Source organism: Stomoxys calcitrans, chromosome 1, assembly GCF_963082655.1.
Source record: "Stomoxys calcitrans chromosome 1, idStoCalc2.1, whole genome shotgun sequence".
NCBI lineage: Eukaryota > Metazoa > Arthropoda > Insecta > Diptera > Muscidae > Stomoxys > Stomoxys calcitrans.
The window spans coordinates 167,344,227-167,368,157 of NC_081552.1; the positions used below are offsets into that span (position 1 = coordinate 167,344,227).

Consider the following 23,931-nt stretch of genomic DNA (forward strand, 5'->3'; position numbering starts at 1 on the left):
CGATATTACCGGTGAATTTCATTGAAATGGGTTCCGATTAAAATATAGCTCCCATCAGGGACGTAGCCAGGATTTTATTTGGGTGGGGGCCCACCGCTTAATTTTTCAAAATCGAAAATTGTCAAAATTCTTGTTAGTGTGAAGCTGGTAAAGATACTTATTTTTTTTTTTTTATTGTGGTAGCTTTTTGGTGCAGGATCTGACACATCGGTGTGCCAAGGTTCGCATTAACGTAACGGCGTAAAGTAGACGACTGAAATCAGTTACAACAATTTTCCCGTCATGTTTCAGGGGGAAATTGTCAAAAGTCAGCAATTTTTTATATCCCAAAAGTCAAACGAAAAAAGGTCTCAAAATTCTTAGCCGTATCCTTACCCGTAAAGAAAGAACATTTTGAAAGTTTTAGTGCCCAAATGTAGGAAAGAAAAAACCCTCTAGTCGGTTGACAGATACTGTCAAGGAGTAATTGTATCGCAGTTTTGAGATCTGTAGCTCAATCCGTATATAAAGTACCATTTTGTAAATGCCGCTCAGTCTGTAAATAAAGTACTACTTTGTACGTTTTAGTATAAAAATTAACAAAAACAAAAAAAAAAGTAAAAAGGCGTTAAGTTCGGCCGGGCCGAACTTTGGATACCCACCACCTCGGTTATATATGTAAACCACCTTTCATCAAAATTCGGTGAAAATTTCATACCTTATGTCCCATATCAGTTATATCAAATTAGGTTCCGATTTGGACCAAATACTAATAAGTATACTAGTTAAATCTAAAAATAAACCGATCTGAACTATATACGACACGGATGTCGAAAAGCCTAATGTAAGACACTGTGTCAAACTTCAGTGAAATCGGATTATAAATGCGCGCTTTATTGGGCCAAGACTTTAAATAGAGATATTGCTATACATTGCAGCTATATCCAAATCTGGACCGATTTGGGACAAGTTTCATAAAAATGTCGAAGAGCCTAATACAAAGCACTGTCCCAAATTTCGGCGAAATCGGACAATAAATGCGCCTTTTATGGGGCCAAGACTTTAAATCGAGATATCGGTCTATATGGCAGCTACATCCAAATCTGGACCGATCTGTGCGATATTGCAGAAGTATGTCAACGCCCTTAACCTAACTTACTGTCTCAAATTTCGGCGACATCGGACAATAAATGAGCATTTTATGGGCCCAAAACCATAAATCAAGAAATCGGTCTATATGGCAGCTATATCCAAATCTGAACCGATCTGGACCAAATTGAAGAAAGATGTCGAAGGGGCTAACACAACTCATTGTCCCAAATTTTAGCAAAATCGGATAATAAATGTGGGTTTTATGGGCCTAACACCATAAATCGGAGGATCGGTCTATATGGCAGCTATATCCAAATCTGAACCGATCTGGACCAAATTAACGGAGGAAGTCGAAGGGCCTAACAGAACTCACTGTCCCAAATCTCAGCAAAATCGGTTAATAAATGTGGTCCCAAATCTCAGCAAAATCGGTTAATAAATGTGGCTTTTATGGGCCTTAGACCCTAAATCGAAGGATTGGTCTATATGGCAGCTATATGCAAATCTGGACCGATCTGGGCCAAATTGACGAAGAACGTTGAAGGGCCTAACACAACTCACTGTCCCAAATTTCAGCAAAATCGGATAATAAATGTGGCTTTTATGGTCCTAAGACCTTAAATCGGCCGATCGGTCTATATGGGGGCTATATCAAGATATAGTCCGATATAGCCCATCTTCGAACTTAACCTGGTTATGGACAAAAAAAGAATCTGTGCAAAATTTCAGCTCAATATCTCTATTTTTAAAGACTGTAGCGTGATTTCAACAGACAGACGAACAGACGGGCGGACATAGATCGTCTTAGATTTTTACGCTGATCAAGAAAATATATACTTTATAGGGTCGGAAATGGATATTTCGATGTGTTGCAAACGGAATGACAAAATGAATATACCCCCATCCTTCGGTGGAGGGTATAAAAAATCTTCTAGTCGCACGGTACAGTGCCTAGATTTAAATGTATTTCAAATTTCAGAGCTGTAGCTCAATCCGCAAAGATGGTGCCATATTGTACGTTTTAGTACCAAAATTTTCGAATATCAACAAAATTTTCTAGTCGTCCGGTACATGCTGCCAAGATGTGCCGGCATCCAAAATTTCGGATCTGTAGCTTAATCTATAAAGAAAGTACTAAATAGTACTAATTACAACACTTACGTACTTTTTATGCCACTCCTGGTACGATTTTAACATTTCATATTTGGTACAACTTATCGTATATTTGTGAAGACATCGATAATTTTTAGAAATTTTTTTAATTTTACCTACCGTTCACTATAAAAGTAAATAAGTTATGGCGTACTTTTTGGTACCAAAATGTATGACTTGTTTAAAAATCACCAAGTCAGCAAACATATATTTCTCAGTTGAATCTATGTGTTAAATTTCAGAGCTCTAGTCCAATCCGTAAAGAAAGTATGAAATGGTACCAAATACGGTACTAAACGTACGTTTCCTCCGTTTTCATTGCTATTTTTCATATCTTTTTTAATTTACCCCCTTTATTACGCAACAACAATAATTTAAGCCAAAACTCGAAGTTCTCGCTCTTTCCGTTCGACCTTTGCAAAGTTCACCTATTTCAAACCTTTTTATACCCTCCACCATAAGATGGGGGGTATACTAATTTCGTCATTCTGTTTGTAACTACTCGAAATATTCGCCTGAGACCCCATAAAGTATATATATTCTTGATCGTCGTGAAATTTTATGTCCGTCCGTCCGTCCGTCTGTCTGTCGAAAGCACGCTAACTTCCGAAGGAGTAAAGCTAGCCGCTTGAAATTTTGCACAAAAACTTTTTATAAGTGTAGGTCGGTTGGTATTGTAAATGGGCCATATCGGTCCATGTTTTGATATAGCTGCCATATAAACCGATCTTGGGTCTTGACTTCTTGAGCCTCTAGAGTGCGCAATTCTTATCCGATTGGGATGAAATTTTGCACGACGTGTTTTGCTATGATGTCCAACAACTGTGCCAAGTATGGTTAAAATCGGTTTATAACCTGATATAGCTGCCATATAAACCGATCTTGGGTCTTGACTTCTTGAGCCTCTAGAGTGCGCAATTCTTATCCGATTGGAATGAAATTTTGCACGACGTGTTTTGTTAGGATATCCAACAACTGTGCCAAGTATGGTTTAAATCGGTCCATAACTTTATATAGCTGTCATATAAACCGATCTTGGGTCTTGACTTCTTGAGCCTCTAGAGTGCGCAATTCTTATACAATTTGAATGAATTTTGGCACGTAGTAGTTTGTTATGATATCCAACAACTGTGCCAAATAGGGTTCAAATCGGTTTATAACCTGATATAGCTGTCATATAAACAGATCTGGGGACTTGACTTCTTGAGCTTCTAGAGGGCTCAATTTCTATCCGATTTGGCTGAAATTTCGCAAGACGTTTTTTATACCCTCTACCATAGGATGGGGGGTATACTAATTTCGTCATTCTGTTTGCAACTACTCGAAATATTCGTCTGAGACCCCATAAAGTATATATATTCTTGATCGTCGCGAAATTTTATGTCGATCTAGCCATGTCCGTCCGTCTGTCCGTCCGTCCGTCTGTCTGTCGAAAGCACGCTAACTTCTGAAGGAGTAGAGCTAGCCGCTTAAAATTTTGCACAAATACTTCTTATTAGTGTAGGTCGGTTGGTATTGTAAATGGGCCATATCGGTTCATGTTTTGATATAGCTGCCATATAAACTGATCTTGGGTCTTGACTTCTTGAGCCTCTAGAGTGCGCAATTCTTATCCGATTTGAATGAAATTTTGCACGACGTGAAACCAATTTATAAGCAGCGAATGCACAGCGAAGGGAAATGCAAGCATTAGCAAGGAGCCATCTAAATTTTTTTCAGTTAATTCTAAAAAAGTAAATGATCTTATAAAAAAAACAGATTGGAGGAATATAATTAATCAAAATGAAAGCTGCAACGCAAAATTTGAAAGTATGTATCTCAAATTCAAAGAAATATATTCAAACTCGACCCAAATGTCAAAAAAAATCAAAAAAAGAAACAATTATCCATGGCTGAGTGACCAAATTTTGAAATGTTGCGATATGAAAGACAAACTTTATCAACGGCATAGAAAAAACAGAAACAATTTAGAAAAAGAAAGAGAATATAAATCATTCAACAACAAACTTAACCAAATGATAAACAATGCCAAAAATGAATACAGGATGAAGGAATTCATAAAAAATAGAAAAAACATGCGTGGTACCTGGTCATTAATAAATGAAATTATCGGGAAAAAAACTCACAATGTGGATGAAGTCATAAAGAGAAACTTCAAAAATATAGACCTAAAAATAGTTACCGAAGAATTCGCTATACAATTTAAAGCAAATGTCCAAAATATTCTTCATGACTGTGATATAAAAACAAACTTTTCTCAAGTAATAAGAGCCCAAAATACAATTTTTATGGAACAAACCAATGAAACTGAAATTTTAAATATAATTAAAAACATTAATTCCAATAAAGGAGCCGGCTTTGATGGGATTCGACCGGTGGATATTAGAAAAAATGCAGAAATATTTGCACCAATAATAACCAACATTGTAAACTCCAGTTTAAATGAAAACGTAATTCCCAATATGTTTAAAACTGCACTTGTAAGGCCTATATATAAAAATGGAAATAAAACTGACTATAACAATTATCGACCAATATCTATTCTACCAGTGATCGAAAAGGTACTGGAAGAAATTGTTGTACGAAGGATGAACGATTTTTTGTGCAGATATAAGATTATAAGCAAGCAGCAATATGGTTTCCAAAAAGGACGAAATATTAACCAACTACTGGGTCACTTTTCATCATATATAAATAAATGTCTAGATACAAAAATGCATTGCCTCGTACTATTTGTTGACTTTAGCAAAGCGTTCGACACCTTATCACATGCAAAACTTCTTGATGTACTGGAAAGAGTTGGCATACGAGGAAACTGCCTTGAATGGATCAAAAACTACTTGTACTGCAGAAAATACAGAGTCAAAATTGATGAACATCTGAGCCAGGAGAAGGATTTGCATTATGGAGTTCCTCAAGGATCAAAACTCGGGCCCATACTATACCTAATATATGCAAACGAAATGATTAGACAAGCCAACTGCAGCAAAATATTTGCCTATGCTGATGATACGGCTATAATTGTTGCGCACAATGATTTGGAGAGAGCAGTAGAGAATATGCAAAATGAGCTTTACAACATAACAAAATGGTGCCATGACAATGGATTAATCATCAATGCGAACAAAACCAAGCTAATGCATATTAAACAGCCTCACATTCCAACGTGTGACATAAACATAAAGTTTCATAACAATGACTGCCTGCATAAGAAACAACTATCTACAACATTTGCAAATGATACATGCGATAAAATAATCGAGGTAGTTGGTACATATAAATACCTTGGAGTTATGGTTGACCATAATTTTAACTGGAAGGAACATATTCTGAACCTGAATAAAAAGTTAAGAAAAGTCTCCTATGTGCTTTATCATCTAAATAATTGTGCGCCAATACACGTAACCAAACAGGCGTACTACTCATTAGCGGAATCCTACATACGTCACGGCATTACAGCATATGGAAACTCTTCTCATTGCAATACACTACAAAAGTCTCAAGATAGGCTAATTAAAATATTAATGAAAAATAAATCAGCCAATTCACCCCGCAATCACTTACAATACGCCTCCACTCTCACCCAAAGATACACTTCCGTCCGACAAAATCAGATCAATTATAATACACCCGAAGAGACAATAAAGGAGTTCATGAAAATTCAAAATATAATGACCATCAAGAACATTTATAAAACAACAATAATCAAGGAATTCGAAGACGCAAATTTTTTGGAGCCTATCAGTCACTCCCATAATACGAGAAGAAGAGCTGAAGGAAGATTTAAAACGCCAAGATTCAATAACAAATATGGCAAGAACTCGATTGAAGTACAATTACCCAGCATTTTAAACGCCTTGCCAATGGAAATTTTTAGCTTACAAAACAAAATTAAGAGAAGAAAAAATATTAAACAATTTTTCTTAAACTCGCAATGAAGCGAAAAATTTAAATAATATTGTAAAATATGAACTAAGAATCAAATTTGTTAATTAATTTTTTTATACATTGTCTTTTATAAAACCTGCATACAAGCCACGGCTTCGCGGGGATTATTTGTTATGTATGGAAACAATGTGTTACTCAATAAAATTCAAATTGAAATTGAAAAAAAAAAAAAAAAAAAAAAAAGTTATGATATCCAACAACTGTGCCAAGTATGGTTCAAATCGGTCCATAACCTGATATAGCTGCCATATAAACCGATCTTGGGTCTTGACTTCTTAATCCTCTAGAGTGCGCAATTCTTATCCGATTTTAATGAAATTTCGCACGACGTATTTTGTTATGATATCCAACAATTGTGTTAAGTATGGTTCAAATCGGTCCATAACCTGATATAGCTGCCATATAAACCGATCTTGGGTCTCGACTTCTTGAGCCTCTAGAGTGCGCAATTCTTATTCGATTTGAATGAAATTTTGCACGACGTGTTTTGGTATGATATCCAACAATTGTGCAAAGTATGGTATAAATCGGTCCATAACCTGATATAGCTGCCATATAAACCGATCTTGGGTCTTGACTTCTTGAACCTCTAGAAGGCGCAAATCTTATCCGATTGGAATGAAATTTTGCACGACGTATTTTGTTGTGATGTCCAACAATTTTGCCAAGTATGGTTCAAATCGGTTCATAATCTGGTATAGCTGTCATATAAACCGATCTTGGGTCTTGACTTCTTGAGCCTCTAGAGGGCGCAATTATCGTCCGATTTAACTAAAATTTTGCACGTAGTGTTTTGGTATTAGTTTCAACAACTGTGCTAAGTATGATTCAAATCAGTTCATAATCTGGTATAGCTGTCATATAAACCGATCTTGGATCTTGACTTCTTGAGCCAAGTGATGGCGCAATTCTCATCCGATTTGGCTTAAATTTTGCATGAGGTGTTTTGTTATGACTTCCAATAACTGTGCTAAGTATGGCCTAAATCGATATAGAACCTGATATAGCTGCCATATAAACCGATCTGGGATCTTGACTTCTCGAACCTCTAGAGGGCGCAATTCTCATCCGATTTGGCTGAAATTGTACAATGCCTTCTCTCATGACCTTCAATATACGTGTCTAGTATGGTCTGAATCAATCAATAGCTTGATACAGCTCCCATATAAACCTATCTCCCGATTTTGCTTCTTGAGCCCTTACAAGGCGCAATTTTTATCCGAATGAACTGAAATATTACACAATGACTTCTACAATGTCAATCAGCATTCAATTATGGTCCAAATCGAACTATAACTTGATATAGCTCCAATAGGATAACAGTTCTTATTCAATTATTATTATTTGTCTAAAAAGAGATACCGCGCATAGAACTCGACAAATGCGATCAATGGTGGAGGGTATATAAGATTCGGCCCGGCCGAACTTAGCACGCTCTTACTTGTTATTGTTACTTTCAACAACTATGTAAAAAAGTACAAGTCGGTTCATAACCTGATATAGCTGCCATATAAACCGATCTGGGATCTTGACTTATTGAGCCTCTAGAGGTCGCAATTATTATCCGATTTGCCTGAAATTTTGTACGACGGATTCTCTCATGACCATTAACATACGTGTTTATTATGGCCTGAATGGGTCTATAGGCCGATACAGCTCCCATATAAATCGCAATTCTTATTCGGATTGGCTGACATTTTACACAGGTCTCAAACATATAATTTAATTGTGGTCCAAACCCGACCATATCTTGATATCGCTCTAATAGCAGAGCAAATCTTTTCTTATATCCTTTTTTTTGCCTAAGAAGAGATGCCGGAAAAGAACTCGACAAATGTGATCCATGGTGGAGGGTATATAAGACTCGGCCCGGCCGAACTTAGCACACTTTTACTTGTTAGTACTTTTTTGTTTCTAAATGTAAAAAAAAAAACTCTTTTGGCATCCCAATTTAGGTTGCCATATTGCGGTACTAAACGTACAATTTTTCATTTCCGGTACTATATTGGGAAATTTTTGTCTTGTATTTCGCACGATTTTCACTTTTAGAGCCACTGTAACCCCATTTATTGACCAATCTTGCTAAAATTTTGCACAACGCTTTCTTCGACGATTACCACTAGAAAAATAGAAGAAGTTTAGCCGACATCGATTCAAATTTAGATAGAGCTCCCATATATATGTTCGTCTGATTTTGGCAAATTTGCAATAATGTTGTAATTTGTCAACCATAGTTATTACAGTATGAACATATTTGCTCGAAATTTGATACGAATTGTTTAAAAAACCAACTGAAAACATCCGCCGAGGTCCATAAAAATTTGTTCAGAATTAGATATAAACTTTTGCTTTTCCTTATTGGTTTTACGATATGCAGGTTTAATTAGAATATGAAAAATCTCCAAATTTCGAATGGTGAATTGTTTGGACTATATTTATGTATATATACACACCATATAGACCGTTCCCCCGATGTTAGGTAGTGGGACCATAAAAGTTCTAATTCGTACTTGATTTCTCTAAAATTTGGCACAGTGAGTTGTATTAGATACCTCAATATCTTTGCTTTATGTGATCAATGGCGGACCGCATTTGGATTGACACCTGCACCGATATGGTCTAGATCTGATCATTGATATAGCTTTCTTCTGGTTTAGTGTATTCAGCCCATAAAAATTACATTTATTACCCAATTTTCCACGTTGTTTCATATTTTTAAGAGGAATGTTTGGTACCTCAATTCCAATATGTTTACATGCTAACGTTAAAAAAAAGTAGCTTTAAGCAGTGATTATAGTGAAAGCATATAGCAACGTTAAGGGAGGGACTAGAAAAAACAAGTAAAAGCGTGCTAAGTTCGGCCGGGCCGAATCTTATATACCCTCCACCATGGATCGCATTTGTCGAGTTCTTTTCCCGGCATCTCTTCTAAGGCAAAAGAGGATATAAGAAAAGAGTTGCTCTGCTATTAAAACGATATCAAGATATGGTCCGGTTCGGACCACAATTAAATTATATTTTGGAGACCTGTGTAAAATTTCAGCCAATTCGTATAAGAATTGCGCTCATTGGGGTTCACGAAGTAAAATAGAGAGTTATATGGGATCTGTATCGGGCTATAGACCGATTCAGACCATAATAAACACCTTTGTTGGTGGTCATGAGAGGATCCGTCGTACAAAATTTCAGGCATATCGGATAATAATTGCGACCTCTAGGGGTCAAGAAGTCAAGATCCCAGATCGGTTTATATGGCAGCTATATCAGGTTATGAACCGATTTGAACCTTATTTGACACAGTTGTTGAACGTAAAAATAAAATTCGTCATGCAAAATTTCAGCCAAATCGGATAGGAATTGCGCCCTCTAGAAGCTCAAGAAGTCAAATCCCCAGATCTGTTTATATGACAGCTATATCAGGTTATGGACCGATTTCAACCATACTTGGCACAGTTGTTGGATATCATAACGAAATACTTCGTGCAAAAATTCATTCAAATCGGGTAAGAATTGTGCCCTCTAGAGGCTCAAGAAGTCAAGACCCAAGATCGGTTTATATGGCAGCTATATCAGGTTATAGACCAATTTGAACCATACTTGACACAGTTGTTGGGTATCATAACAAAACACGTCGTGCGAAATTCCATTCCATTCGGATAAGAATTGCACCCTCTAGAGGCTCAAGAAGTCAAGACCCAAGATCGGTTTATATAGCAGCTATATCAGGTTATGAACCGATTTGAACCATACTTGGCACAGTTATTGGATATCATAACAAAACACGTCGTACAAAATTTCATTTCAATCGGATAAGAATTGCGCACGCTAGAGACTCAAGAAGTCAAGACCCAAGATCGGTTTATATGACAGCTATATCAGGTTATGGACCGATTTGAACTATACTTGGCACAGTTGTTGGATATCATAACAAAACACGTCGTGCAAAATTTCATTCCAATCGGATAAGAATTGCGCACTCTAGAGGCTCAAGAAGTCAAGACCCAAGATCGGTTTATATGGCAGCTATATCAAAACATGGAACGATATGGCCCATTTACAATACCAACCGACCTACACCAATAAGATGTATTTGTGCAAAATTTCAAGTGGCTAGCTTTACTCCTTCTGAAGTTAGCGTGCTTTCGACAGACAGACGGACGGACGGACGGACGGACGGACGGACGGACGGACAGACGGACGGACGGACGGACGGACAGACGGACGGACATGGATAGATCGCCATAAATTGTCACGACGATCAAGAATATATATACTTTATGGGGTCTCAGACGAATATTTCGAGTAGTTACAAACAGAATGACGAAATTAGTATACCCCCCATCTTATGGTGGAGGGTATAATAAACATATATCTGAGTGTTTCCATCACACCTCTATACTTTCCTGTCAAAATGCGTAGGTCAAAACATATATCTTTTTTATCGGAACGGGGAGGGTTCAAGATTGAAAACTGTTCTGCACTTAATGTTGTAAAGTTGTAAAAACTTCGCCGCTTTAATTCGAGTCCCTGGTTAAGAAACTTTTAAATGAAGTTTTCAAAGGTTAACATTTATTATTAATAAAATGTGATTCGTATTCCTCTTAATCCTAATTGTTATTCACCATGTTTCATTATCCTATTTATCTGTTGATTTGAATAAATTTCGTTTTCAGGGAAAAATATCTTATATAATAGAACGAATAAAAACAATTTAAAAAAAATGATCAATAAATCAATCGTTGTCCGTTTAAAAAAAAAAAATAAAAATACAAATTTCGTTTTAAAAATTTAAATCAAAATATGAGCAAAACAAGAGTTTTTGATAGTTTTCCTGCAATAAGCACGAAGTGCCAAAGAAAATCAAGAGTAGATTTGCTATGTAAATCATAATGAATACCCTTTATGATGTGTCAGGAACAAGATGACTAGTTCTCAAAATTGAAACATCCAGTTCCTTTAAGGAAGCTCAACATCTTGCAAATATTAAACTCCTCTAGGAAAGGAGAACCTAAAGTGGAACTCCATTTGCTTGACAGTGCGGGACACATACATATCAGATAGTCTTCTGTTCCTCGACGTCCTCCCAGCTTCAGCAGAAGTCGTTAATTGCAATCTTTAGTCTATCAGCATGATTTCCGATGAGACAGTTAGTAACCTGTCAGAACGGACACAATGCCGGAGACGTATATTCTAGCCAACGATAGCAAATCGTTAGACCTTTCCAAGTCTTGATCGTGCCACATAAGTATCTGATGAACTGAATTTGGGATCTGAGTGAGTATTGAACAGTAGGTGGAGTTTTTACACACCGTCGACCCTAATACAACTCCATATTACATTAAAGATCTGGCATCTTCAGTATATAGCCAGTGCCGTTTATACCACAAACTTTTGCCAATGGCCCTTTTGTAGGTGTATAGGACCAGATCTGTCTTTATTTCCCTAATCAGAATATTGGATTTGAAGTTCCATTTCCTGCCAGGAAAACCCCCAGGTATTTAACGCTTTCAGTATATGGAAGATTCTCTTCTCCCAATCAGACGGTTTTCTACGTGGATAACTTGTTGTTGTTCTTTACTGATGGAGAAATGAACCACTTCTGTCTTAGTCGAATTTAAACCTTTCAAGACATTTCGGGGATATTACTTATCTGATCATTCCGTTTGTAACACCTCGCAAAATTGATCTGCGACCCCAAAAGTACTCCGTCCGTCCATCTGCGGAAATCACTATAGCATACGAATGCGTTAAGCTATTCGCTCGAAATCCGGATCCTCTTCAAATTTGGTATGGGCATCTTTTTCGGCCTAGAAAAGAAGCCTATTGAAATTGGAAAAAATCGGTTCAATTTGGATATAGCTCGCATATATACGTTTGTCCGATTTGCAGTAATACTGCAATAAAATGGTCATTTGTTAACCGATTATCTCGAAATTTGACAGAAAGAGTTTTCTCTTGACTTTCAACATTACTGGCAAATTTCATAGAAATCGGTTCAAATTTGGATTTAGATATATGTTCAGATGTAGATGTAGCTCCCATATATATGGTAGTGAGATTTGGGTAATTTGCAATAATGTTGTCATTTGTCAACCGTAGTTATTACAGTTTGAACATATTTGTTCGAAATTTAATACGGATATTTTAATAACCCATCTGAAAACATCCACCGAGGTCCATCAAAATTGGTTCGGAATTAGATATAGCTCGCACTTTGTAACTATAGGGTAGGTGTAGGGTATTATAAAGTCGGCACCACCCGACTTTTGCCTTTCTTTACTGGTTTTCTGTTAAATTGGTACATCTATGTTGGTAATATCAGCCATTTCGGATTGTCAGTTTGTGTTTGGCAGATAAAAAGGTTAGTCGTGTTTCGGTGTGCTCTTCGACATTTAACGAGGGCTGCCTTTTTTAATTCGGGATTTGACAAGCCTTGTGTTGTGCAAAGCTTGACATTTTTGGGGGTATACGTACTCAGAACGTTTTGAAATACGAGCGCTATTTGTGTTCTTTATAGTAACTTAAAAGATTCATCTCGCCCAAAAAATTAAATTAAATCGTGAACATTTTCGTGCGATTTTTTTTACAACTTTCGACGTGGATTAACTCAACAACAGTGCATCTATGAGCTTACTTAAATTTTTGGCGATGAAGTTCCATCAAGGACCGGTGTTTATCGATGGAATTATGAATTCAAACGAAGTCGTAGTTCACTCAAAAACGAGATTCGTGAAGGTCGTCCAAAATCAGTGGTTGTTCCAAAAACCGTTGATGCTGTGCGCCAAGTGATATTGCAAGATCGTCGTGTGACCTTCCGTGAGATTGAGACAACCTTAGGCATACATACAATGAATATTGACCTCAAAAAAATTTGTTCGCATTGGATCCCACACAATTTGTCAATCGCTCAAAAAAGGCTCGTGTCGATCGGTCGAAAGAAAGGCTACAAAGATACCATCGCGGTGCTTCAACACCCATATGACATCGTGAAAGGTGATAAATCGTGTATTTACGCATATAAACCCGAAAGTATACAGCAGTCGAATGTATGGGTGTTTTAAGATGAGCCAAATCTAACGAAAGCTCCTCGCACACGAAGAACTTCCAAGCAAATGATCGCCTGTTGTTTTTTCGGAAAAACTGGACATGTCGCACTCGAACCACTAGAACAACGTAGAACAGTCAATACTGAGTGGTACACAACCATTTGTTTGCGAGTTGTCTTTCAAAAAATCGGGAAAACCAACCATCGAAGACGGATCACTCTTCACTACGACAATGAGAGCTATCACACATCGGCTCAAACAACTACATTTTTGATGATTCAACCGCCTTATAGTTCTGAATTGTCACCGAATGGCTTTTTTTATTCCGGTACGTTAAAAATAAAATGAGAAGTCAACGTTTTTGGACACCTAAGGGCCTGAGCCCCTACAAGGCCCAATTCTTATCCGTTCAATTCATTTGTGGTCTTAATCGGATATAACTTGATATAGCTCCAATAGCATAACAGTTCTTATTTAGTATTCTTTGTTTGGCTAAAAAGAGAAACCACGCAAAGAACTCGACAAATGCGATCCATGGTGGAGGGATATAAGATTCAGCCTGCCCGAACTTAGAACGCTCTTACTTGTTTTTTAACATCGTCAACGACGATCCAGATTACCACAAAAAGGTCATAGCTGGTGACGAATCATGGATGTGGGGCTATGGCATTGAAACCAAAGCCCAATCTCCCCAATGGAAATGTCTAGAAGAGCCAAGATCGAAAAAAGCACGTCAAGTTCGGTCAAATGTGAAGGTTTTCCTCACTGTTTTCTTCGACTGCTATGGCGAAGGGCATCATGTTTTTTTCCTAATTCCTAACGCACCAGCTCACACATCCATACTTGTCATGAGTTTTTGGCCTAAAACAAAACAGTTATAATGCCTCAACCAGCGCATTCACCGGATTGGCCTCGCTGAATTTTCCTCTTCCTAAAACTGAAGACATCGATGAAAGGAAAGCGTTTTGCTACGATTGAGGAGATAAAAGAAAAATCGAAACAAAATATACTCTTTGGTTCAGAAGTGTTTCGAGGAACATTACATTGAAGAACAAGGGCACACTTATCACATATCAATGAGTTTAGTCTGATGCAAGTTTAAGCTCAACGTTTATGAACCTCCTTTTTATAGCCGAGTCCGAACGGCGTGCCGCACTGCGACAACTCTTTGTGGATAAGTTTTTACATGGCTTTTATGCATGGCATTTTATTGCTACTCCTTTGGGTTACACCCGTAAATAAACTATTAAGGATGCTGCCTGAGGAGGGTTTCGAACCCATCTGCTATACAGAAGATGTTATAATACTTCTTAGAGGGCCGAAAGGGTCTTGCAGATGGCATACGACTGGGCTAGACCCAGAGGTCTCAATGTTAACCCAGAGAAGACTGAAATCTGCCTATTCACGGGTAAGACTAATGTGGGCAAAATTGACGCACTACGTTTCCTCAATAGAACGATTTCGATATCTGACAATGTCAAATACGAACAGGAAACTGAATTGGAAGTGTCACATTCAAGAGCATACTGAGAAGGCTCACAGATGTTGGGCCCTATGTAGACAGGCTCGAAATGGGGCCTGAATCGCGTAGTTACGCCTCAGTACTCAGCGACGGAGGAGAAGTGCAACGTAAGGATAATACAACAGGTTCTAAGAACATATTGTCTTGGCATATGCAGAGCGATGAGAACCACGCCCACTAGGACACTAGAGACAATTTTAGATCTCCGACCCATTGACATACAGATTAAGTGCGATGGGAGAATGGATGAAGGATAGGAGTAGGTCATACCATCTTGAATTAACCGAAGAAACAATAGGAAACCGGGATGGATCAGAATTGGCTTCCGATCGGATTCCTGAGATGACACTTGAGGTCGAGTGCGAGACTGCTGGCAGAGGCACAGTCTTGTATTAACGGTATTGCCATCTAATAAATCATACTTTACAGATGAACCAAGACTAGAGAACAGAGTTGGCCTGGAAGTGGAACAGCGAAACGGTCGGTAGGACGGCGAAAATCATGTGGAAAGATCCGGATCATGATAAGACAAAGCTATTTTTGAAAGGAAGTATCAATGAGGTATATGAGTATAGCTTTTGGTATCATGACGGGACATATAGGACTACGAGCTCACTTATGCAAAATCAGTGCGGCAAGTGAGAGCATGTGTAGAGTATGTGGGGGTGCGTTGGAGCTTTTCCAATATCATTGCCCGGCTTGGGTGGTGACACATTACCAATTAAGGATTCTGTAAGTAGCACGGAATTCCCAACTTTGATTTTCCTTTCCGAAGTTATTTTTTATACCCACCACGATAGGACAGGTATATTGTTTTTACCATCCGTCATCACACCTTAATATGGTCCAGATCAGAAAATATTTAGATACAGCTGCCATATAAACCGATCTGCCGATTGAGGGTCTTACACATAAAAAAGCTGCATTTATTACCCGATTTGATACATTGACATGTATTAAGCCTTTCGTCATCCGACCAACATATGGTCTAGATCAGACTTTATTAAGATATAGCTGACATATAGATCGATCATCCAATTTAGGTTCTTAATCCCATAAAAAACTGATTTGTTACCTCATTTCGCTGAAACTTTAAGTTCCCTGAGGAAAATGGAACAGGTCCCAAACCTATTCCATTCCTACTATTTGGGGCAATTGACTACACATTTCCCGTAGGGTTGTGCAAGAGTTCTCGGGACCTGAATCAAATATGATCCAGACCATTACTATGGATATTGTAGTTTGTTGTATTGCAATGGAGTTGTTATAAAAGGGGATGGTTATTTTTCGCCAAGGCCGAACCTAACAGGTTTTTATTTGTTAGTATTTAGATAGCACAACAAGCCGAATGCTCTTAGGTGCATGCCCATAGTGGCATGGGGAAGATTAATATCCACACCTAGAAGTGGAGTAAGATTTTAAGTCTATGTACACGAAATGCATTAAAAAACAAAATCAATGATCAAATTAAATTAAGTGGGTGCAATAAATAAGCATGATTAAGTCTTAATCATTGTACTTGTACTTATGTAATTGCTCCCTGCACAACGATGGTTAGGAAAACATCAAACTCTGAATTGTTTGTGGAAAATGTTCTTTGGTTTGATAATTGAATTTGGCACATCATAGCTTATCGCAAGAAAACTATAAAAAATTATCTTAAAAAGCAAATAATGATCCATCATTTTGCAAAAAAAATCAACTCGTTTAAAGACAATTTCTCACAGCAAAATTTTTGTCAAAACCATTTGCTATGCTTTGGGGATAAAGCCATGTAAGAATTGGAATAAAGCACAAAAATATGACAAATGTTCTGGCTTTCTGTTACCGTTTTCTTCGACATGGGGGAATCTGTATACAACAACAACGATAAACAAAGATGACAAAAAAAGAGAAAACGGAGTTTGATGCAGGTATTTGTGTGTCTTTGTGTGAGTAATAAATTTAGCTATTAAAATGAAATATATTGCTGGAAAATTAATATAAGAAATTTTTCCCAAAACGATCATAAAATAAAATCCCTCAGAAACTAGACAAAAAGCTAAAAAAATACATCTGCAAGCAACACACAGCTAAACAGACACTGATACACTCCAATACAGTTAGTAAAATGCGAATGATTTAACAAAAAGCTACTACTTGTGTCCCCGCTTCCTTATCCTCCCCCTATGCCTAATCTTCTCGTTTGTGATTGTTGTCTTCCGGAATGAAAAATGGTTACAACAACAACAACAACACACACACACACACACACACACAACAATACATGTGAACATGCAAACATAGCCATTGAAATGTTCACCACCTGCCCGGCCAGAAGTGAAAAAGCTAGCACCGAGAGAAAAAGTCGTTCGAGGCAACGCTTTGAGGAAAGGCCGCACACGCCATTGCATCACCAGCAGCTGGAACAAATCAAAACGCAGTACTTGAACCATCAACACGACATCACCATTGACCGTGATACAGTTTTAAAGATAAATCGCTTGGCAACTCGGAGAAATCTACATAAACGTGAACATAGCTGGCCACCGGAAACAATGATAGTAACTCCGCCAGACACAGAAGCTGGCAAAAGACTTAATTGCCAAACTCAATCCAAGAATAGCGGAGACACTTGGACAAATCGACTACACGAACACCATGTACGCAGTACCTCGACAGACAATGCCTTGCAATTTGATGAGAGCGTCTGCAGACGTCATGGCATTGATGCGATACGGGAAAAATTCAATAGTCCCACTAGGATAATTGAACCCACGGCCAAAGAGGTGCGAATACAGCGACAACGACGGCAACATCAACAAGAGCCGCAAATAAGATATCCTTTAGAGAACTACTTGTCGAACCAAAGTTCCAAGACAACGGATGAATTGTTCAAACTCCCGCAAGAAGACAAAAGAACTGAGCAAAAAAATCTTCCAAAAAAATCAGCAAAAACGTTTAACTCAAATGATGCTTCAAAGACCGATGAAAAAGAATTAGTCAACGGCTACGTACAGGAAGAAAACAACACAAATCTGTCATCGAAAATCAAAGTTGCATGGCAACACCCTAGCATAAGCGATTCTAATATTATAAACGATGGCAAAGTTAAAACCAAGGAATCGCCACTAAGTCCGTACAAAGATCTCACCAAACAACCCACAGATGGGCAGCAGGTACAGGAGCAGCATCAGGACGAATCCGAGGAAGAGGATGAGGCCTATCAAGCCACTAGCTTACCCAAATCCAAAGGCTTTTCACACCCTGAGACCAAAGCAGCAGATGAAGATATAGGCCTGGTGGAGCCCAAAAGGCAATTCTTCGAACAACTAACCTCTTGCAAAAAATGGTTTAGCTATGAAAACCTCAATGCCGCATCCCAATGTGATAAAAGCACTAAGACCAAACCTCTACAGCCACCCAGTGGCAAACATTATCATCCTAAACGCCAATCATTCTCCTTGGAGAGGGGCCGCGACTCCAAATATACAACACGTCGTCAATTGCCACCACAAAAGCCCCGCAATGCTGTGACAGATATTGGCGAGCAAAAGTCGCCGAAATTACAAAGACGCTCCATAAAAATGGCCACTGAGATTAAGATATGCTACGATGCTGATGCGGAGGAACATGAAATACAGGTGAAATCTTTAAATCATCCCCGAAAAGCCATGATGGACGATTTGGAGAAGATGCCACTACCACAGCCGCCCCATGTACCCCCATCCACCAATCGGTCGCAGATAAAAGACACAGAGTTAATACACCAAATACCAATTTCTTTGGAAAGCCAACAAGATGGCTCAGAGCAGCTTTTGTCTAAATCTCCCAAAAACTCACAAATGTACGATGATGCCTGTATTTATTTGCGTTCAATAGATTTACAAGACAATACGGTGGCTTACATACCGGCAGCCTTAACCATTGTACCCTCACCCAGCGAGGAAGCAATGCACCATTGGCTGGAAACGGGCGGGCAGCTTAAAGCCAATATACTGCAAAACGAGGTAGGCAGCGAGTCACAAAAAGTCAAGACGACAAAAAACAACAAAATTAAAAAGGACACTTCGGCCACTGCTGAATCAGAGGCAGTCAACCATTTAAAGTCAAATGAAAATTTAATGTCATCTTTTAAACCAGAATCTATGAAATCTACCCCAGAGGTTATAAAACAGCCACAGCAGCAGGCAAATGGCAATAAAGCTTCAGGTCCTGTGCCGGAGCCAGAAACATATGTAACACGCTTGCCAAGCACACCCAACGGCATACAGCTTACACGTCAAACAAGTGTCAACACTAAACGTAAATCGCAGTTAAATAATAGCAGCTCTGGCAAAGACAGCATCAAAGTCAACAGTGGCATCACAGAGCCCAAAGCAGCTGGTGACGGTGACGGTGACTGTGCTGGTGCTTCAGCGGTGTCAACAACAGTACCGCCATCGCCAACAATACTATTACCATCAGCACCACTAACAACACCCCAAGGGGTCATACATACATATGCATCGGCCCCTGGCTCAGATGATGGTACTGTCACCAAGACAACACACCCAGCTATGGGGCAGAGCAACAATTGCAACAACAGTGCCGACTCCAGCACAGGTTCCAGCCAAACCAACAAACCCCATGAAAGTGATAAAACCCAAAGAGGTATTTATTACACAGATGGTGAATACCTATATGGCCCCTATGATCCCACTAATGGTATGCCCCTCTCGCGCATAACCATACAGGCGATACAAGCTTCCAACAGCCAACAACAGCAAAAACCCCAGCCAACAACAGATCAAACATTGCCATCATCAATGAACCCACCACCACCACCATCCGTTTGCCAACATCCAAGTGAGTCTGGAATTAAAAAAGATATTGAAGCGGAAACAATTGAAAAAAATCAGCATAAAAATGAGATTGCCAGCCTAACGGCCAAATATGAGCACATTCAGAAATCCATAACCGAGCACCTAAGGCAAATTGATGCATACATCGAAAATGCTAAAACTGCTCTAAAATGCTCCCTTCGCGAGGGAAGAGAGGGGGGAGGGAATATCATCACGCCACCACAACAACCCGACAAAGCTGAATCGCACGATAATGGGAAGTTGGAAGAAAATCATAACTCGCAGTCATGTGAGACGACGACACCCTTGCAAGAGATTCTTAGAAAAATTTCACACATCATGCAGGATGTTGAGCAACAACAGCAACAGCCGCAATCTAATCAAGCGCACCACTCGGCAACGCAGTCAAAATCCACATTAACAACCACCACATTATCGCACAACAAGGAGGCCACTGTAACAGCAAAACCACCAGCCTCAACACAATCGGCTTCAAATGACCAAGAGAATACCGCCATTGTGGATAAGGTCCTGATGGATCTAAATAAGTTGACCACCCATTTAAAGGAATACGAGCAGGCTGATATTACAGCCAACCACAAAAGCCTACAGCCACTTATTGACAACCTAAGGCAAATGCAACCTTTAGAATTAACATTTGAGACTCGGCCAACGGCTCAAAGGGCATCCTATGTAACCGTTAGTGAGGATAATGTTCGGGTTAAGGAGCGGGAGCGAAAGGTCAAAAAGGATGCAAAGAAACAGGAAAAACAAACAGGTGAGCCACAGCCTCTATCGGCACGAAATAGCTGCCAAACCCAATCGCCAGAACTCATGCCTCATCGTCCACCTAATCACCTACAGCAGCGACAAAAACTTAAGAATATGACAAATGTGGTGGCAAACTACGAGCTTTTAGGTGCCACTGGCAATCAAGTTATAAACTCGTCTCAAGAAAAGCAGGCCCCAGATATGTTGGTGGAGGGAAAAAATCTAGTTTCCGATTTTATAGCAGCACGTCATCAACAGCAACAACTTATCGGTCAAGTAATAGACACGCTTGGCAAATGCTGCACAAAGGGAAAGGAGCAGAAATACCCTCAGGCTAAAGTCAGCCCTAACGACAAACATGGTGCAGTGATTGCTGATGCAACCTCAACTGCTGAGGTGACGAAATCAAATTTAAATCAAACCACATCATCATTTTCTGGCCATAGCAAGAAAATTGTTAGCCATGGCCCTGTTCCAAGCCCATCCATGTTGATGAGTAGTGTCGGCCAGAGTAAAGATGCTGATCACCATGATGCACAGAAGCAGGAACCAATTGGGCCGTCATTACAATCACGTCGTGGTAAACGAAATGAATCTCAGCTCAAATTGGTTATTAAAAATTCTCGGGGCATTATAGCTGATAAGCAATTTCCCAAATATGACAAACAACTAATGAACTCCAAGGTTCAACATCATCGTTCTCCGGCAGCCAACCGAGCACAGCATCAAGGAGACAAAAAACCAACGGTGATTGACAAGAATGCCAAGCAGCCACATGACCAGCAGGCAAAGGAAATTGCTGCTGGCGACACTTACAAGTCTTCATATGAAGTACGTAGTCCCTATGTAACAGAACGTCAAATCTCTTGGGGGGACATGCAAGTTAGTAGCTCCATGGCCGTGGGACAGGGAACAAAAAACACCTCGATTGAAGGTGGTGATATTGCAGAAACAACTAGAAAATCCATGGACGAAAAAAAGCACACTGGCATCGGTGAACTGCAAATCTTGGCAAATGTGCCAACACACAGTCCGAGTGGCAAGAGCAGTGGTGCTGTGACAGCATCAACTACACGGACGACAAGTGGTCTCGTTGAAATGCAATCAACGGTGCCTTCAAAACCACGCATACAAACTAGACTACAAAATCAGCAGCAGCATCTGCATCAAGACACATTAGAAACAGCACAGCTGGAAACTGATAGAGAGGTAAGCATGCACACAGGAAGATATCCAGCTCCTCTAATTGAGCCACACATACCCAAACGTGCCGCCTCACCATTTGGCCTCAATGCTGTGGACACTGTGATAAGCTGCAGGCAAGGAACACCTTCACCGCCCATCACCAAAAAACAAGAAGTCCGATGTCCCACACCCCCTCTGCCACCTCCTCCCCCACCACCGCCGCTATCGACAGAGGCACATGACAATGATTCAATTCAAACCATACGAAAATATCCCAAAGCATTAGTGGAGCCGCATGTGGCCACCACACGACGTTCAGTGTCACCGTTTGCAACAACTCCATCGAAACAACGCAGTGTGTCAATATCGCCGACACGTCGAGCCGTTAACAGCAAAAAAAGCAAAAGTCCTCCAACGAGAGCCTCACCTGGTCGCAATAATGAAACTAGCGAACCGCTACGAAAATATCCAGCTCCATTGGTGGAGCCTCTACCACCAACTAGATCCAACTCACCATTTGGCTTGAATTCGGTGGTGGTGCCTAGCCCACCGCCACCTCCACCGCCGCCACCACCACCATTTGAGGATTTTAACACTTCTGACAAAATTTCGCCCATACGCAAATATCCACCGGCCTTTATAGAACCGCATGTTCCCAGAAGGTCCGCTTCGCCGTTTGGATTAAATGTTGTGGAAGTTACATTATCTCACAGCAGCAAAGGCAGGGCTCGTACTCCCTCTCCGGCACGCGCTATGAATAGAACCAACAATTCAGCCTGCCACAATAAACCAACGGCAATGGCATATGTGCCACAGGTGGAAGGTCACAATGTAGGGTTATTGGTGCGCACCGCAGCTGTCCTACCACCTGCAGTTGTCAACCATGCCATTGTAATTGATTCGTTAGCCAAGAATCAAACTACTTTAAAAGCTGAGGATAATATTCCGGCGAATGGTGGCGCCCGAGAGTGCACAGCTTTGCCAATTCCACATGCAGAAACCGACCAACAATTCGTTAACGAAGTCGACGACTACGATGATGATGACGAAGATGAATTACAGCGTTTTAATACACGGAATTCAGGTAGCAAGCATCCATACCTCAATACACCAATCAAGCACGCACATCCGCTCCCAATATGAGCGTTAAAACTCAGTGTGTCAGTTCTAACGACCACATCAAAATAAATACTTAAAACGTGCTGAACATTTATGCACCATACAATGACATCTTCATTAGGACAGAAATGTTTTTGTGTTGAAATTGACCATTAAAGCATGTCCTAAACGTGCACCCAGGACATTTGCTCTATGAGGAAGCAAGTTAAGTACATCGCTTTCGATAAGCTCTACATTCATGGGGTTGGCGACATAATAATATAAAGCTAAAGCCATTAAAAGCTCCCTATGAGTCTGAAACTTTGCAAACGTACAGCTACAAACTTGAAAGATTTATTGTTATTTTAGAGATGATTTTCGATAACGTTTCTGAAATTTCACACAAAAACATCCTATTGGTTTTAGGTCGGTTGGGATTTTAAATGTGCCATATCGGTTCATGTTTCGCTATAGCTGCCGATATTGAATGTTGACTTCTTGAGCCTCTATAGGGCTCAATTCTTATCCGCTTGGGCAGAAATTTTGAACAAGGAGTTTTTGATTGATTTACAACTAATGTTACAACTAATGTGACAAGTATAGTCCAAAATGGTTTATTACCTGATGTTGCTCCCATATAAACCAATCGCCCCATATGAGCGAGCCTTACAGAACAAACACAACATTAGTGGACGTTGTGGTGGTTGGTTAGGCCACCATCATCGGCACTATCATGTTTTCTCTAGGCGTCCTGTCTGCTGGTCTACAGTTCATAGCTTGCTTTTTATACCTTCCACCATAAGATGGAAGTCTACTAATACCTCATTCTGTTTGTAACACCTCGAACTATGCATCTTAGACTCCATGAAGTATATACTTTCTTGATCGTCATGACATTTAAAGTCGATCTAGTCTGTCCTTCCGTCTGTCTGTCGAAAGCACGCTAACTTTTGAAGGAGTAAAGCCAAGAGCATAAAATTTAACACAAATGCTTCTTATTAGTGTAGGTCGGTTAGGATTATAGATGGATCAAATCGGTCCATGTTTTGGTATAGCTGCCACATAAACCGATCCAGGTTCTTGTCTTCTTAGGCCTTCAGAGGGCACAATTCTTATCCAATTTGGCCGAAATTGCACACTATTTTATACCCACCACCGAAGGATAGGGGTATTTTCATTTCCTTATTCCGTTTGCAACACATCGAATCATATAAGTATAAAGTATATACATTCTTGATCGTCGTTAAAATCTAAGACGATCTAGCCATTCCCGTCCTTCTGTCCGTCTGTCTGTTGAAATCACGCTACAATTTTT

The 23,931-nt window shown here is 39.5% G+C and overlaps 1 protein-coding gene across 1 annotated transcript in view; it reads left to right on the forward strand.

Annotated features, from left to right (window-relative positions):
- LOC106090296 (uncharacterized) overlaps positions 1 to 23,931 on the forward strand; it is an 878,040-nt gene that overhangs the window by 510,912 nt on the left and 343,197 nt on the right. The window contains exon 3 of the mRNA XM_059360384.1: positions 17,026 to 22,602. Coding sequence (XP_059216367.1) covers positions 17,026 to 22,602 — 5,577 coding nt within the window. The remainder of the gene's footprint in view (positions 1 to 17,025; positions 22,603 to 23,931) is intronic.